The sequence below is a fragment of the Gopherus flavomarginatus genome, chromosome 1 (genome assembly GCF_025201925.1).
Source record: "Gopherus flavomarginatus isolate rGopFla2 chromosome 1, rGopFla2.mat.asm, whole genome shotgun sequence".
Taxonomy (NCBI): Eukaryota; Metazoa; Chordata; order Testudines; family Testudinidae; genus Gopherus; species Gopherus flavomarginatus.
In genome coordinates this window covers 77319269-77336396 of record NC_066617.1, presented here as the reverse complement: position 1 = coordinate 77336396, position 17128 = coordinate 77319269, and the positions used below count along the sequence as shown (strand labels likewise).

Genomic DNA, 17128 nt, shown 5'->3' with positions numbered 1-17128 from the left:
TTTGCAGGATCAGGCCTGCTGACAGTAGAATGTAAGAATAGGGGGCTACTGCTATCTAATTGTTTTCTATTTAGATGTCCTCTTAAAATGGTTTGATTTGGGAGTATTTCCAAATGAAGCATTCTGCTGCCAATCACAAGTTTTCCTGCCAAAAGTTCATTTTTTCTCTTCCTTAACAATTATTAAATGTGTTATTAACTGTTCCTGCAAGTCACTGGTTTTCATTTATATTATACAACTCTTGTTTTCACACATGGTCTTTACAGCAACCTTAACAATGTTAAGGAAGAATAATTTTCCAAATTAATGGACTGTGTGATAGTCCAATGTGCCATTCTGTTAATATAACAGATTATGAGGCCATTATTAAAACTTTGCATGAGAGTGCATATTGGGGTATGTATTGCTTTTCACTATCTATTGAAGATTGTGTGTGTGTTATTGATAGTGTGTGGGAGATGTGAAGGTGGCAATGAATACTGGACACTTTTCCCTTGTTTCATATTTGTAAGATTCTGGGTTGGTGAGATGTATCTTGGTACAAGTTTAACTGTCACTAAACAATTTGTTTTATTAACTCTTAATTCCCTATTATCTCACATGCCTGCTATTGATGTCACCTACTTTATATTTTCTAGTCTCTTTGTAGTATTGCTGTGATCACACACAATTATATGCTTAATCCAATCTATATATCAACACATAAACTGTCTTTGGCCTCTCCCTAATTGTATTGTGCATATAGACACACACAAAGATTTTCAAGAATAACTAATAATTTTGAATGCTCAACTTCAGACACCTCAATGTGGCCTGGTTTTCAGAAAATGCTCCTCCTCTACCCTCCAAAACCTAGGTTCCTTTAACCAGGTTCCAGGGAGGTGATGGGAGAAGCTGGGCTGCTGGTGGGTGCTAAATTGGGCACTCATAAATTGAGACACTTATAATCACTGCTCATGTTTGATAACCTTGGGGATTTACATATATATATTTATGCCCTGCAGTTATTAAATTACCCCACCTTATTCTGTGATCTTGTTGGTTTACACAAGCTAAATAGAGATAGGACCTGTCAAGGTAAAATTCCTTTTCAAAGGGTGAACAGAACTCTCAAGGTAGGACTTAAGTGATGCATAGGCCTTGTGTTGATCCTCTGCATGGAGTTGAATTTCACCAGCTGTGCTTGTGTGGCAGATTACAAAAGAGCACACAATTGCTGTAGCAATTATTGATGCTTCAGGAAATGGTATATCTCCACGTGAGTGAGTACTGAACCAATCCCTCAGCCTAGCATCTGATCTCCACTCTATACCATCAAACTGACATGACAGAAGAGAAAAAAGCCCATTGGGCTAAGGGCATGTTGCTGCTAAAGTTACTGTTTTGTATGAGATACAAAAACAAGATCATAATCACCCCACCCCAATTCTTCCTGCCCCCAGCCCACTCTACCCGTTTCCCCAAGGTCCTGTCTCTGCCCCCTCCCACTCTCACTCTGCCTCTTCCTCCCATGTCCCTGCTCCTCCCCCTCCCTCCAAGTGTCTCCTGAACAGCCAATTGACGGTGGGCAGGAGGTGATGGGAGGAATTCATCATCGGGGCTGTTGGTGGGTGGGAGGCACTGTGGGGGGACGGAAGAGGGGAGCTTAGCTGCTGGTGGGTGCTAAACACCTGCTAATTTTTATCCATGAGTGCTTGCTGGAGCACCCACAGCATTGGTGCCTATGACATAGACCATGGCACCTTTTTGTGTTAACCCTGGTATCCTGGCAAAATTCAGATTTAGATATTGATATGTGTGAAGCACTTTGAAGATACAAAATACTATAGTTTATTATTAAATTCTTGTTCTAAAATGTTGTGTAGTTTTGCTGTACACTGTGAGGCTACATCTAAACCATGACCTAGAGGTGTGATCCCCCACTCATGTACACATACTTGTGTTAGCTCTCATTAAGCTAGCACAAGTATAAACAGCAGTGAAACCGTGGTTGCAGGAGTGGTTGAGTGCATACTCACTGATTTCAGGTGGGTTTATACTTGGCACGGCATGGCACAGCACAGCCATAGCTCTGCTACCTGTACTGCTGTGGCTACACTATTATTTATATTCACGTTAGCTTGATGAAAGCTAGTGCAGGGGTAGATGAGCAGGGGTACCACAATCTTAACTCACAGAATGTCTTTGCTGCAAAGTTAGCCTGGTTCCCAGGTCTGAGCACCCAGGTTTGCCTAGCCTGAGTGTGGACAGCCACACTGCAAAACCACATTCAAGTTCATATACTCACTGCTGCTCCAGTCCCCAGGGTGTTTTGCTAGGACTTCTGGGAGCATGTTCCTTGATTCTTTGTCCTGCAGTAAGCTGAGTACCATTTTCCCCCATGAACTGTGGGAAAACTTGCCTGTCCTTGGAATCTAAGGATTATCAGCACTAGAGTGATTTAGCATGCATCCTCACTGTGAAGTTATTGGCCCAAGTGAAAGCAGAATCTGGGCTCTAACCTACACCCACAGCTGTGTCAGTTAGCTCAGGTTGAAAGCTCCACTAAATTCTGTGAAAGGCAAGGTGTGTGCATGTGTGAATTAGAGGGGGCTGGAGGCCCAAGCTAACTTTGCAGTGAGAACATATCTGTTAACAGCTCGTAGAGTAGAATGCATTTCAGTGGTCAGGGCATTTAGGGCCTGAATCTACAAGTATTAAGCACTCTGGCCTGATCTCGAAAAGCACTTAACATGTGAGTAGTCTCAGAGATGATGGGACTGATTTAGATGAATGATAGGACTACTAGCGTGCTTAAATGAAGCATGCGCTTTAGAGCTTTGCTGGATTGAGCTAGGGCAGTCAGCACCTTGCAGAATTGAGTCGATGCTTCCAAACAATTACTATAGAATGCATGATAGTTTGCGAAATGTCTGTGTAAAATGTATGGTTTTATGAAACTGCTGTACCATTGAATGCCTGAGTGTATAGCAAATCAGCTATTTGCTCACACGGTTTATGTCATGTCGCTCCCAACCAAGCCTATACAGGTGAACAGGAACAACAAGGAATCATTAACCTCAATGGTCTTCCATTCAGGTTGGAAGCAACCTAGAACAATGAAATGGATGCAGGTTATCTGCAGGGTGTGGTGTTGGCACAATGGAAAACCCGAAGAAGCAAAGAAACAAGGTGTTAGAATACCTTTTTAAAAACACAGACTCTGAGTGATTCAGGAAACAAAAAGGGACATACTCTGAGTTGGGGAACCTTTTGAGCACCAGACATGAATCAGCTAACGGGAACTTGCTGCAGGAGTCAAAGGATACTCCCTGATCAGGAAGACAAAGCTGAACTAGAGGAGTGAATTCCAGGAGAGGGGACCTGGGAGCCCTGAAAGCACTGATCAAAACCCAAAGAAGAATGCTTGGCAGTGGTGAAGACTCTGAGCCAGGGAATTGTAAACAGGTGTTTATCTTGCCAAGAACTCTGTGTATCTTGTGATTTGTCTGTGGCCTTGTCTACACTACAGACTTGCAGCGCTGGTGAGGGGGTTACATGCCTGCAACTTAGGATGTGTACACACTTGCACAGCACGGCCAGCACTGCAACTCCCTGTTTGCAGCGCTGGCTGTACACCTGGTTGAGCCTCGGGTGTAGAGGATCCAGCGCTGGTCAGCAAGTGTAGACACCCACCAGCGTTTTTATTGACCTCCGTGGCATAAGCAGGTATCCCAGCATACCTTAGCAGCCTCTCTGGTAATCATGCAAACTCCACTGCCCTGGGCTCACCTAACCCCTCCTTTAAATGCCCCGGGAATTTTAAAAATCCCCTTCCTGTTTGCTCAGCCAGGTGTGGAGTGCAATTAAGCAATCAATCACTCAGCGACCATGCCTCCACGCACCAAACAAGCCCCAGCATGGACCAATGCAGAGCTGCAGGACCTCATAAGTGTTTGGGGAGAGGAGGCTGTGCAAGCACAGCTGCGCTCCAGAAGGAGAAATTATGATACCTATGGGCAGATATCACAGTCCTTGATGAGAAGGGGCCATGAACGGGACGCGTTGCACTGCAGGGTCAAAATTAAAGAGCTGAGGAGTGCTTACTGCAAAGCTCGTGAGGGAAATTGCCGCTCAGGAGCTGCCCCCACGACCTGCCATTTTTACCAGGAGCTGGATGCCATACTTAGGTGTGACCCCACTGCCAATCCTAGGAGCACGATGGAGAGTTCAGAGCAGGGAGAAGTGGGGGAGGTTGTAGAGGATGGCGACAGTGAGGCTACTGGCGTGGAGGGAGACACCCTGGAGTCCCAGTACACATGCAGCCAGCTCTTCTCAAGCCAGGAGGAGGCTAGCCAGTCACAGCAGCTGGAACTTGATGGTGAGGAAAAAGCTGAGGATCGTGCTCGGGGTAAGTAGATTTTTATGTTTTGGGAGAGGAGGGTTTTGGTTATGGCTGCCTGCATGCATGCCTAAACGTGGAATAGCCCATTGATTTGCTCTATCACGTCTCTGTAATCTGCCTCGGTAATCTCTTGAAAAGTTGCAGCAAGAGCGTTTGCAAGTTGCTTTCTCAAGTTGATCGGGAGAGCCACCATGGTCCCTGTCCCGGTCAGGCTAACTCCAAGCAGGCATCCAGCACCGCGGTGCGCTCCGGTGTTCCCCACCCCCCCCTCCAAGCAGGCATCCAGCACCGCGGTGTGCTCCTGTGTTCCCCACCCCCCCTCCAAGCAGGCATCCAGCACCGCGGTGTGCTCCTGTGTTCCCCACCCCTCCTCCAAGCAGGCATCCAGCACCGCGGTGCTCCCCCCCCCCTCACCAGCAGGACGGCGTGAACACGGACCAAAGAACACCCCCCCCCGCCGAGCAGCTCACCACCTTCCTGTTCACTACTGTCCCCTCTTCAAGACACCAGCTACCTCCTGTACCCATTGCTGATAAACCCCAGTGACCCATTGGTCAATTCCCACTCCCAAGGGGAAATCGGGGCAAAACCACTCACCCCATTGCTCGCCATGACTTAGCTTGCCTGCCCTCTCTGTGTTATGTGAGGTATGTGAGAAGGATGCTACCAAAAGTCTAAAAAGTCCTTCAACGTGTGATAATAAACAATGTAGCCTCTGTGTATTACATGGTTCTATCTCTCTTTTTTCTAGTGACCTTGACTACTGCAGCCGGATCACCGGCCTCACGTAGGTTGCAGAACTTGAGACGGAATCCTAGAAAATCAAAAGAGGAATTGATCAAATCTGTTATGAGCCACTACAACAGAGAAAGTAGGAAGACACAGGAATGGAGAGAGAAGACGTATGAATGGAGAGAGAGTGTACATGAATGGAGAAAGAGTGTACATGAATGGAGGCAAACAGAAAGCAGGAGAAAGGAATTGACTGCCAAAAAAACCACAAAGCAGATGATAAGCCTCCTGGCTCGCCAAACTGAGTCTTTCGAGTCTCTTGTAGCCATGCAGACAAATATGTACCGTGGTAACCCACAGCCCTCCCAAAGCCCTCTTCCTTGTGCCCCAGTATTTCCACAAAACAACTTTCTCCAGCAGCAAGTTCCTTATTATCCCCAGCTGCCCCCAACACCTGTACGATCACCTACCAGCCCTGATAACTATAATTCTTACCCTGTTCACTCCAGCCCCATTATTCTGCAGCATAGTAATCCTGAAGTGCAGCAGACATTGAATAGTGATCAAAATAGGACATATTCAAACCTGTGAATGTACAGTCCACCACCCCAACCCCCTTGCCTGTTATGTACTGTCTGTTGAATAAAGGTTTTTTTTTCTTTTTCACTACGTTATATTATTGCTGGAAGTGGTAAATATTATACACCAAGGTAAAGCAAAGCACATCAAATGCATCAAACATTACTGTTGGCTCTCAGCATCAAATTGCTCCCTTAAAGCATCCCTAATCCTTGAAGCCCTTTCCTAGGCCTCCCTATTAGCCCTGCTCTCTGGTGAGCAAACTCATCCTCTAGGCGTCGAACCTCGGAGGTCCATTCCTCATTGAATCTTTCACCCTTCCCTTCACAAATATTATGGAGGGTACAGCACGCGGATATAACAGCGGTGATGCTGCTTTCCACCAAATCTAGCTTCCCATAAAGACAGCGCCAGCGTGCTTTCAAACGGCCAAAAGCACACTCCACAGTCATTCTGCACCGGCTCAGCCTGTAGTTGAACCGGTCCTTGCTCCTGTCAAGCTTCCCTGTATATGGTTTCATGAGCCAGGGCATTAAGGGGTAAGCGGGGTCTCCAAGGATCACAGTGGGCATTTCGACGTCCCCTACTGTGATCTTGCAGTCTGGGAAAAAAGTCCCGGCCCTCAGCATCCTGAACAGGGAACTGTTCCTAAAGATGCGTGCATCGTGCACCTTTCCAGGCCATCCTGAGTAAATGTCAGTGAAACGCCCACGGTGATCCACAAGCGCTTGCAGAACCATGGAGAAATACCCCTTGCGATTAACGTACTCTGATGCCAGGTGGGGTGGTGACAGAATAGGAATATGCATCCCATCTATTGCCCCTCCACAGTTAGGGAACCCCATTTCTGCAAAGCCATCCACAATGTCCTGCACGTTCCCAAGAGTCACGGTTCTTCTTAGCATGGTGCGATTAATGGCTGTGCAAAATTGCATCAGCACCATTCCAAGGGTAGACTTTCCCACTCCAAACTGGTTCGCCACCGATCTGAAGCAGTCTGGAGTTGCCAGCTTCCAGATTGCAATAGCCACCCGCTTCTCCACTGGCAGGGCAGCTCTCAATCTCGTGTCCCTGCGCCGCAGGGTAGGGGCGAGCTCAGCACACAGTGCCATGAAAGTGGCTTTTCTCATCCGAAAGTTCTGCAGCCACTGCTCGTCATCCCAGAATTGCAGGACGATGTGATCCCACCACTGAGTGCTGGTTTCCCGAGCCGAAACGCGCTGGTCCACGGAGCTGAGCACATCTGTTACTGCCACAAGCAATTTACTGTCTTCACAATGAGGCGATTCAATATCATCGTCTGACTCCTCACTGTCACTACTGTCACTCTCACTTTGCAGCTGAAGGAATAGCTCCACTGCCATGCGTGATGTGCTGGCAACATTCATCAATAAGGTTGTCAGCTGCTCAGGCTCCATTTATAACAAAAATCGCAGAAAAAGCGCTGTAGAATCACAATGCTGCCAAACTGCTTGGAATGTGTAGCAAAGCACCACGGGGCGTTGGAACAGGAAGCGGAAAGACACTCTCACTTCCTTCCCCTTCCCACAAGCCACAGCGCTGAAATGGGACGAAGTGCTCTGTGGGATAGCTGCCCACAATGCACCACTCCCAACAGCGCAGCAAGTGCTGTAAATGTGGCCACACTGCAGCGCTGGTTGCTGTAAGTGTGGCCACTCTGCAGCGCTGGCCCTATACAGCTGTACTAACACAGCTGTAACTACCAGCGCTGCAAAACTGTAAGTGTAGACATGGCCTATGAGTAAAGTGGTTTAGGAATTCCTCTACAATAGGGGTAGGCAACCTGTGGCACGTGAGCTGATTTTCAGTGGCATACACGCTGCCTGGGTCCTGGCCACCAGTCCGGGGGGCTCTGCATTTTAAATGAAGCTTCTTAAACATTTTAAAAACCTTTTTTACTTTACATACAATAATAGTTTAGTTATATATTATAGACTTATAGAAAGAGACCTTTAAAAATGTTAAAATGTATTACTGGCATGCAAAACCTTAAATTAGAGGGAATAAAGGAAGACTCGGCCCACCACTTCTGAAAGGCCGCCGACCCCTGCCCTACAAAGTCTGTTTGTTACTTGCTTCAAACTATAAACCAGTGTATCTTTGAGGATGGAGCTCAGGAAGAATGTTCTTAAGCTATTGGGGATATTTGGGGGGTTCTGCATTGGTCTTGGGACCTAGGGCAGCTGGACCATGGCATCCTATTCCACAGAATCATTGCCCCAGAGGCCAAGACTGGCTGAAGCCTGCCCAAATGCAAAAAAGTTTAGAGGCACACAGATCCAGCATTCAGATCCAAACCCAGTAGGTTGGTGAATGTCCACACAGGGGAATTCAATCATGACTCTGACAGAGAAAATAGGGTTACTCATGTTAGTAAAAATCACTATGAAGACTGATTCTAAAGTGCTTTGAGGATTAAAGGTACTATAAAAGTTATCCACAAAGGGTCACACTTTTAATTGCAGGTGCCCAATAAGTGTCTATGGACATTTATGCATATGGTCAATGGGGATGTTTAATCTGCAAATTGTGTTCATGCTCCACTGCTGACATTTGAAAAGACGTCTTAATGCAGTTGCCCAAACTATGTCTCTTGAATATGTTCACATCCACCCACTATGCCTGCAAATCTTGCATAAAGGTTTTGTAGGCACCGTGGCTATGTGAGCAAATTTGGTTGATACAGCAAAGGTGTCTGCATATGGAAATTTAGCCCAAAATATACTGAGAAACTAATCTTACAGGTGGGTAACCTTAATGTAACCACCTCTTGTCAAATGCTGCTGGCACACATCAGTTGGCATCAGGCTGTTGGAATGGCTGCAGTAAAGAAAAGGAATCCTTCTAACGAGGAAAGAAACGGTAACCTTGCAGAATTTGAAGAGTTAGAGGTTTTGTGATCGTCTCAGACCATATTTTGATTCTTCTTAATACAAATTCAAACTCTTCTCCAGTAAATTTAAACCCGCATCTTCCCTCAAGGGAGGTAGACACCAGAGCTAGGCTGATATAAATAAGGCAGACGTACTGCTTCGCACCTCAGTGTGCTTTATCGGGAGTAGTTATTCAAACCCCGCCCCCCCGGGAAAGGTGTATTATCGCCACTTCGTTCAAAGAGGGAAACTGAGGCAAAATTTGCATAACATGAGCGAAGCTTCCCCTGGGGCTTTGCAGGAGCCCAGGGCCTGCCCAGGCAGGCACTTGCTGAAATGCGGCCCCAGGGACGGACCGATGACAGCCGCTACTCCTCGTTGTCACGACTCCCGTTTCCGCAGGCGCACCCCAGGCGGCCTCTCTCAGCCGCCGGGCCAGGCGCAGCGAGCAGACGGGGGATATCGACTGAGGAAGGGCGGGGCCCTGCGCGCCCGCCCCCTCCCTGCTCCGGCGTGACCTTCCCGCTGAACTGCTCACCTCACCCCGCGCGCGACTCAACGGGCCCCTGCTCTGCGGCCACCCCGCCCAGCAGCCTGCCGCTTAGGCGCGCTCCCCCTCTGGGTCCTTGTGCCCCTCCGATGCTCCCCACTCTCCGGCTGCCGCTCCATCCCTGCCCAGCCTCCTCCAGCTCCCCCCCGCCCGCTCAGCGCCGCGCCCATGTCCCCGCCCACTCCTTCTGCTCCGGTCTGATCTCACGCTCCAGTCTTTCGCAGCCCCGCCCTCTGATGTCTCCCTTTCCTCAGGAATCTCGCGAGATTATGTTAAAATCGCCGGCCTCCGCGCCCCTTCTCCGGCTCTTTCCCTGTAGGCGGGTGAGCGAGTGCGGCGCGGTGGCGGTGGCCGGGTCGGCCGCGGTGCTCTATGGGATAGTGGTGGATAGAGACCATCCTCAGTTCGGAGCGCTAGGGCCAGGCAGGAGCGGGGCATGAAGATGGCGGACGCCAAACAGAAGCGGAACGAGCAGCTGAAGCGCTGGCTCGGCTCCGAGACGGACCTGGAGCCGCCCGTGGTCAAGCGCAAAAAGACCAAAGTGAAGTTCGATGACGGCGCCGTCTTCCTAGCCGCCTGCTCCAGCGGGGACACGGACGAGGTGCTGCGGCTGCTGGAGCGGGGCGCCGACATCAACTACGCCAATGTGGACGGGCTCACCGCACTGCACCAGGTCCGTGCGGGGCCTAGCTCGGCCTGAGCGCGGGGCACCGGGGCTGGGCCTGGCCGCGCGGGGGCGGGAGGGTCTCTGGCTGGCCCTGCTGGGGATGGGGGCGGGAGGGGCTCTGGCGGGCTCGGTGATCGGGGCCTGGCTGTGGGCGTGGGGAGGTGCTGCCAAGTCTGGCTCCAGCTCTCCGGAGCGGGGTCTGTCCCGGGAGTGTCGCCCCGGGCAGATGGATCGGCCCTACGGAGGCTGCTCTTCCTCGTTTTCCCAAATCTCTGGGATCGGCTCTATTCCACTGGCTGGGGCGGAGGCTAAGCCCTTTCCTCCCCTGGCTGGGGTGTTCCGGGGTCCTCTATGCCTTCCTTCCTCCGGGACGGTGTCGGTGGGACCCCCTGGTTGTGGCTGGCATTGAGGGTGTCCCTGAGAAAGCGGGGTCCGCCGGGGCCCTGCCTGCTGTGTGTCCAGGAAGGAGAGATGGCTCCCCGGAGTTGGGGGAGGTGAAGGGCAGATCCCGGAAAGGGGGTGGTGTTGGCAGGTAGGGATGGTGGGATGAGAAACGGGGTCACTCCCACTTTTGCTGTTAATATCGGGAGCGATTTCCTGCAGCACCGACACCTCCAATTTCTTTGCACTTTAGGGGATTAAATCTGCTTTTTGTGAAAGCGAATCATTTATTTTTCTCTGGTTTCTAGGGGGAACAAGTGTTTTGTTCTTAATATAGAAACGTGTGTCAATAGGAGACAGGCTTCTTTCTTTATTGATGGTTTTTGCCGCAGTGTGAAAGCCCTACTCTTAGGTTAGCAGTGTTTTTACAGTGTATTTTTCCTGCGGTGAGAGGCTGTAAGAAGGGATTGCCTTGTTCATAGTTTTTGAACTAAGATCTAACTTTCGTTTAGGGTTGGGGGAATGGAACGGCAAGGAAAGTGGCCCTGAAGTTTTCTCAAAATGGATGCTTTGTGCATGTTAAAGTTTTATAGCAATCTGATTGGAATCTGAAAATGTTAGCCAAATAAGGAAAGGCAGTGGCAATCCAGAGATAATGTGGGTTTGACTGAATAGTTTTCGTTTCTGCAACAGACCAAAAACCATAGCAGCATATCACATACACTGAACTAAATTCAGAAAAGCAAGAATAATCTCTTTGACAGATGAATTTTTTGTTTTGATAATTGTACCTCAGTAGTTCCAGAAAGACTTAGTAATTATGAGCTCTAGTTTGATCAGGTAAAAATCTTTCCAAAATAGCGCAGTGAGGGAATTCAGAGCAGCGTAGTGACAATATTCTCTTTCTAAAGGCAAACTGATGACTTTAGTGTGCAGTAAACCTCTTGATACTGAAATAAGTATGAGGAATGCCCCATTATTTATTGTAATAACTAACAATAAATGGATCGAACTGGATTTTATGCTTTTAACTCTTAATGTAATGTAAGATATATAACAGCTTCACTGTTTCCTGTACAAAAGTTGTCACCTGCCCTTTCACTGAATTATTAGCCTTGATAGAAATTGGTATGCTTCCTGCTGGCAAAAAAATAACAAAGAGTGAACATGACAATTTATGGGGTAATCAGCAATTTTGTGTGTTAATAACATTCTGGCAAACTCCTTAATTTCAGTGTAGGTTGTGTTGTTTGGCAAACTAGTATACTGTAGCTTCGTTTAATCAATCTGGATACTTGTACGCTGAAGAAATGTCTTACTAGTCAGAAGTCATATCTTATTTGGTTAGATGTTAATATGTAAACAGGTTCTTTCAGATCCAGAATGTATAGAACTTTTAATAGTGGGAACAAAAGGATGAAGTGTTGTTTTTTTATAATTATTGGCAGAACAACAAATTAAGACTAAGGTTTCTAGTTTTGGGCTTTTTTGAGAAGACTTTTTAAAAAGCAGGTGAAGAGGAGTCTCCTTGACAACTTTGATACTGTAGTGCAACATTTTTAGCACTTATTATTGTCATCCTTGTTTCCCCACTGTCAGACTTTTGCCCCTCCTTAATTTGCAAGCTAACTGCAGATAGTGGGAGATCAAGACAGGTGCAGATTTTTCTTTTTTTACTTTAAACTTCTGTTGTTACTCTTGTGTCACTGCTATATGGTATAACTAAAAATGACTTTGAGAGGCTTCTGTCAACAAACATCTAGTTGAAAAGCAAATTGAGAAATTTAACTATGAATTGATAGTTTTCTTAAAATGATTAGTAAATGATTGTATAATCTCCCAACCCCTTCACGGAATGTATTGGTTGCAGTATCCCTTTAATTGACACACAGTCTTTAGTGTAGCCAAACTTCTGTGGTGTTCATGCATTTGAGACAAAATAGAAAATGCTGGACACCATATTTACAATAGATGGGTCTACACTAAATGAGAGTTGCTGTGGTATGAAGTAAGGCCGTGTATACCTTAGGGAAACTTCTCAAAAGTTTAGCACTTTGCTAATGCCACTGTGACTTCACCAGTGTTGGTAATGTTGAAAGCCCTATTTCTACACAAGATTTTCCATGGTTACCATAATTTTTAAGCACTATGTCAATCAATTTAGACCTGCTCATCCATGTGAAACAAGAATACCGTCATGATATCTAAAATGAAGTGATTTATCCCCATTTTTGGACCTCTTTCTTCCCCCTGTTCTCATCTATTTTTTCCACATCAGCTGCATTCTCCTGTCTTGAGCGGCCCACCTTGAGTTAGGTTTTAGTGCACTAGAGCAGGAGCATAAACTACGTTTTTGTAATATTTTCATGTAACTACAAGGCAGTATAAGGAAAAAGGGGTAAGCAGCACTTTCCTTTGAAGCCCTGGTGGTTGGTGGCAGTTCCTCAACACGTTTACCCCTGAACACATGGGGTAGGTTCAGTTTCACCAAGGGTGGTGGCCTGTCGGTCGCTGTGAGGGCGGCAGTCAGGCTGCCTTCCGCGGCCTGCCTGCGAGAGGTGCGCTGGTCCCGCGGCTACGGTGGCAGTTCGGCGGCGGGTATGCCAAAGACACAAGACCGGTGAACCTCCCGCAGGCATGCTACCAAAAGCTGCCTGACTGCCGTGCTTGGGGCAGCAAAATACATAGAGCCACCCCTGAGTTTCACTGCAGCTGGAAGTGTAATTTCCAGCTCAGGAGGATGGATGCGCGCTAACTTTTATTAAACTAGTGAGCTAAAAATAACAATGTAGCTGTACAGCGCAAGCTAGCTGACTGAGAACAATCCAGTTGGAGTCTCTAGGTAAGTACTTAGGCAGGTAGATTGCTGCTGCCACAGTGGCTAACCTGCTTTTTATAGCATACTAGCTGGATCAACGTTAATGCATACGTGTCTACCCAAAATGGAAATTATTCCTCCAGCTTCAGTGTAGATGTACCCTCGGTTTCCATTGTGGCAACAAGTTGTGCTACCAGCCAAACCACTGGGCCATTCAATAGCCAATCTGTTCCAATATTAAGGCTCAAAAGCTATTTGAGTGGAGTAATAAAATTTGTAGGGTGAATTTAGTGGAGTTTTTGTCCCTCTTCCTGTATAACCAAACAAATTCTTAGTGTGCTTCTTATTCAGTATGCATTCTCAAGGCCAATGTGTACTGCAGACACTTATTTCTGAGATGGAAAGTATAAGTGCCTCTCTCCCCCATACTGCCTACACATTTTAGTTCTACAGTGATTTGACACTAATTGTTAATTTCATTTTATATTTTGCTGTGCAGAAGTAGGCATGGTGCATGTTAAGTGCACTTCTTTTTTTAAAGGGATGCAACATCTTAAACTACGTTTTGTCACATTTACCACCTATATTCCAAGTAGTATTTAAGCTTGCTATTTGCAATTCAGTGAAGAAAAATACTTATTTTTGTAGTCTAGGTTAGAATAGATTATCATAATGGTCCCTTCTGATTTTAACGTCTTCGAATTTGATTCTTATTTTGTGCCTTTGACAGGGTTGTGCATAGTTGGGTTCCATGTTTTTTGGGTTGAGGCTTCCTAATCCAAATGTTCCATTAACTCAGTGGAAGTTGTAAAAAGCAGAGGCTCTGAATAATGCATTTTTTCTGCATAACAGTTATGTGCATAGATGTAACACAGGGATTGTAGGGAGTCTTTGAAACTCTTTTCTTGTGATGTGTCCTTCCAGGTAATTCAGCAGGGACTTAAGAGAAGAATAGAATCAGGAGGTTAGATGTGATGTCATGTTCTACTTACTAGCATTTAATTTTTGGGGGGGAGGGGTTGAGGGGAGAGAGAAATTGCCTGTGTGTGGCTGGTCTGTTAGAGCATCCACATTGTCACTTACCAAAAAAAAAAAAAAAGAAAAGTAAAATTAGAAATTCTTAATACAGGCCAACTCTGAGAACAGACTTACTGACACAAGCCACATGCAAACATGGTTTTTGTTTATATTGGGTATAAAAGTGTCTTCATGTGCACAGGGTTTTATGGAATGATTGATTGTAAAAGGAGACTGCCAAATTATTTTAAAACTTGTTGACCAGAGCTCTAAATTGCATAGTATGTATAGTCACATCTTGAAGCAAAGACTTTAGTTTTGTAGTTCTCATTAGTGGTAGGTTTTTAATCTATAGGCTCATCCCTAAGATATTGGCGTGCCTTGTGAACAGTCATTTGTCTTTCTACACCTGTGAGCTATGGGGAAGTATTGACACCATTTTGCTGCATAACTGGTGATCAAGCTGATGTGGAAATATAACATTAGCCATTTGAACTGAACACTTGATATTATGGTACAGACTGATTTCATTGCCTTATTATCTCTTAAACTCTTCTTCCTAACAAAATCTGCTGTTTAGTCTGAAGAAGAGTTCTGTGTAGCTCGAATGCTTGTCTCTCTCACCAACAGAAGTTGGTCCAATAAAAGTGTTACCTCACTCACTTTGTAGCTAAAACATAGTTTTCATGTGGAGCGTGGGGGAACTGATTTTAAGAATATCTTATTGCTGTTGTCTTGATATTGTTCAGCACTGGCTCAGCAGCGGCCAACAACACTATAACCACAGATAATTCATTATAGAACTGTACAGTTATCATAACCTTAGTCCCAGATTTGGACCTTAGCGTCCAAAATATGGGGGTTAGCATGAAAACCTCCAAGCTTAGTTACCAGCTTGGACCTGGTACCTGCTGCCACCACCCAAAAAATTAGAGTGTTTTGGGGCACTCTGGTCCCCCTGAAAAACCTTCCCTGGGGACCCCAAGACCCAAATCCCTTGAGTCTCAAAACAGAGGGAAATAATCCTTTTTCCCTTCCCCCCTCCAGGTGCTCCTGGAGAGATACAGACACAAGCTCTGTGAATCCAAACAGAGTGACTCCCCCTCTCTGTTCCCAATCCTGGAAACAAAAAGTACTTTCCTATTCCCCAGAGGGAATGCAAAATCAGGCTAGCAAATCCAACACACACAGATCTCCCCCCCTGATTTCTTCCTCCCACCAATTCCCTGGTGAGTACAGACTCAATTTCCCTGAAGTAAGGAAAAACTCCAACAGGTCTTAAAAGAAAGCTTTATATAAAAAAGAAAGAAAAATACATACAAATGGTCTCTCTGTATTAAGGTGACACAACACAGGGTCAATTGCTTAAAAGAATATTGAATAAACAGCCTTATTCAAAAAGAATACAAATCAAAGCACTCCAGCACTTATATTCATGCAAATACCAAAGAAAAGAAACCATATAACTTACTATCTGATCTCTTTGTCCTTACACTTAGAAACAGAAGACTAGAAAGTAGAAACTGCTTCTCCAAAGCTCAGAGAAAGCAGGCAGACAGACAAAAGACCTCAGACACACAATTCCCTCCACCCAGAGTTGAAAAAATCCGGTTTCCTGATTGGTCCTCTGGTCAGGTGCTTCAGGTGAAAGAGACATTAACCCTTAGCTATCTGTTTATGACAACAGTGATCTGTTTTTGGTTGACAAAGGGCAAGCTTGGAGATGGCACTACATGCCATGTATGCTGTTAATTATCTTAATATTTACCAATCTCCGAGGTAGTTGCTTTGAGTTTACTTTGAAATAAGTTAACTGCCTCCCCTGTCTTTCAAAGAGATGCAGTAATTGCGTATTTATGGCAAAAATGTATGCTTGATCACTCACGCTGACATGGACTTTAGTACTGATTGCCATTAAATATTTTGGGTAATAGCCATATCCCCCTCTAGTGCCTTTACACCTGATTAAAGGGCTGGAGTGGTATAAAAGGGTGCTTAAAAACCAGTGATTGAGCTGTGGATGGAGTCCACTGGCTTAAAGACAGAGGAAGATAGCTGGAATACTGTCTTCTGAGGACCCGCTTGCAAGTCCTGGGATAGGAAGTGTACCACAGGCAAGGGGACACAACATACAGCATGGCAGCCTGGTAGCCAGGGGCAGATTGCTGTAATCTAAGCCCCTATAGCCATCTACATTAAATAGAAGCTGCAGAGCAATTTGGGATCAGGATGATGCAAAAATGGCTCAAAGCTACCTTAGCACCCAACCCTCACTCCCTGAGCTGCGACTTCAGTGGTGTTGGTCTTACTGGAGAACAGAGTCTTGCCCCATTTGCAGAAACAATTAGTTTTACATTAGATATAAAAGATTAGCACAAAAATCTTGAAATCCATACATCAGAATTTGTACTTGGCTTACTGTGAAACTGACACCTTCCATCTCATTGCATGTGGGGGGAAATCCTTCTTGTTTCTGATAACCCTGTATCCTCAGAGGTGAGGATTTTTAAAAAATCCTTTATTGGTCATTGTTCTGCTTTTTTCCTTTTGTGTGTGTGTCAGTCTGGCAACAGAAGTGGGGAAATCAGTTTCACTTCTATGTTCTTAATGTTGCACTGTCTGACTTCAGACTGGGAAACATGTTTGTTTAAAAAAAAAGTTAATTATAATGCAAAGAAATGGGTGCAAACACTTCTGTTGGCCGTAGATTCTGTAAAACCTGTTCATTTCCAGGAAGTGGGAATTGAATAGCATAACACTTCAGTGTGACCAAGCTAATAACTATTTTAAGAGAAGTCTTAATTTCCTGACTTCTGTGCTTAATTTTGCAACCTTAATATTGAATTAATAAAGGCTTGTCTGTCTCTTTCTCCACCACAACTACTTCTTTAGAGAGGACAGAAATTAAAGTATATGAAGTATTGGGCACATCATGTGCCCCTTCATACTACATGATAACTTAGGGCATCTATAGTACTTAGCCTACGTATAAGAAAAACCGTATTTTCTACTAAGCATGTGACTGCATACAAATTTTTGTAGAGTGCAATAATTGTAAATATTATACCTTTCCAAACTTGGCTTAACAGACTTGTGCGTTCTGAGG

At 45.7% G+C, this 17128-nt stretch overlaps 1 protein-coding gene across 4 annotated transcripts in view; it reads left to right on the top strand.

Moving 5' to 3' along the window:
• The first annotated feature begins 9451 nt into the window (after positions 1 to 9451).
• The window catches only part of PPP1R12A (protein phosphatase 1 regulatory subunit 12A), a 232753-nt gene continuing 225076 nt past the window's right edge, over positions 9452 to 17128 (top strand). For 3 of the 4 annotated variants that reach the window (XM_050934674.1, XM_050934656.1, XM_050934665.1), the window contains exon 1: positions 9452 to 9812. In XM_050934674.1, the coding sequence (XP_050790631.1) occupies positions 9576 to 9812 (237 nt within the window). In that variant the 5' untranslated portion in view covers positions 9452 to 9575. Of the gene's footprint in view, positions 9813 to 10029; positions 10339 to 17128 lie in introns of those variants that run through there. The other variant, XM_050934680.1, reaches the window with a different exon arrangement.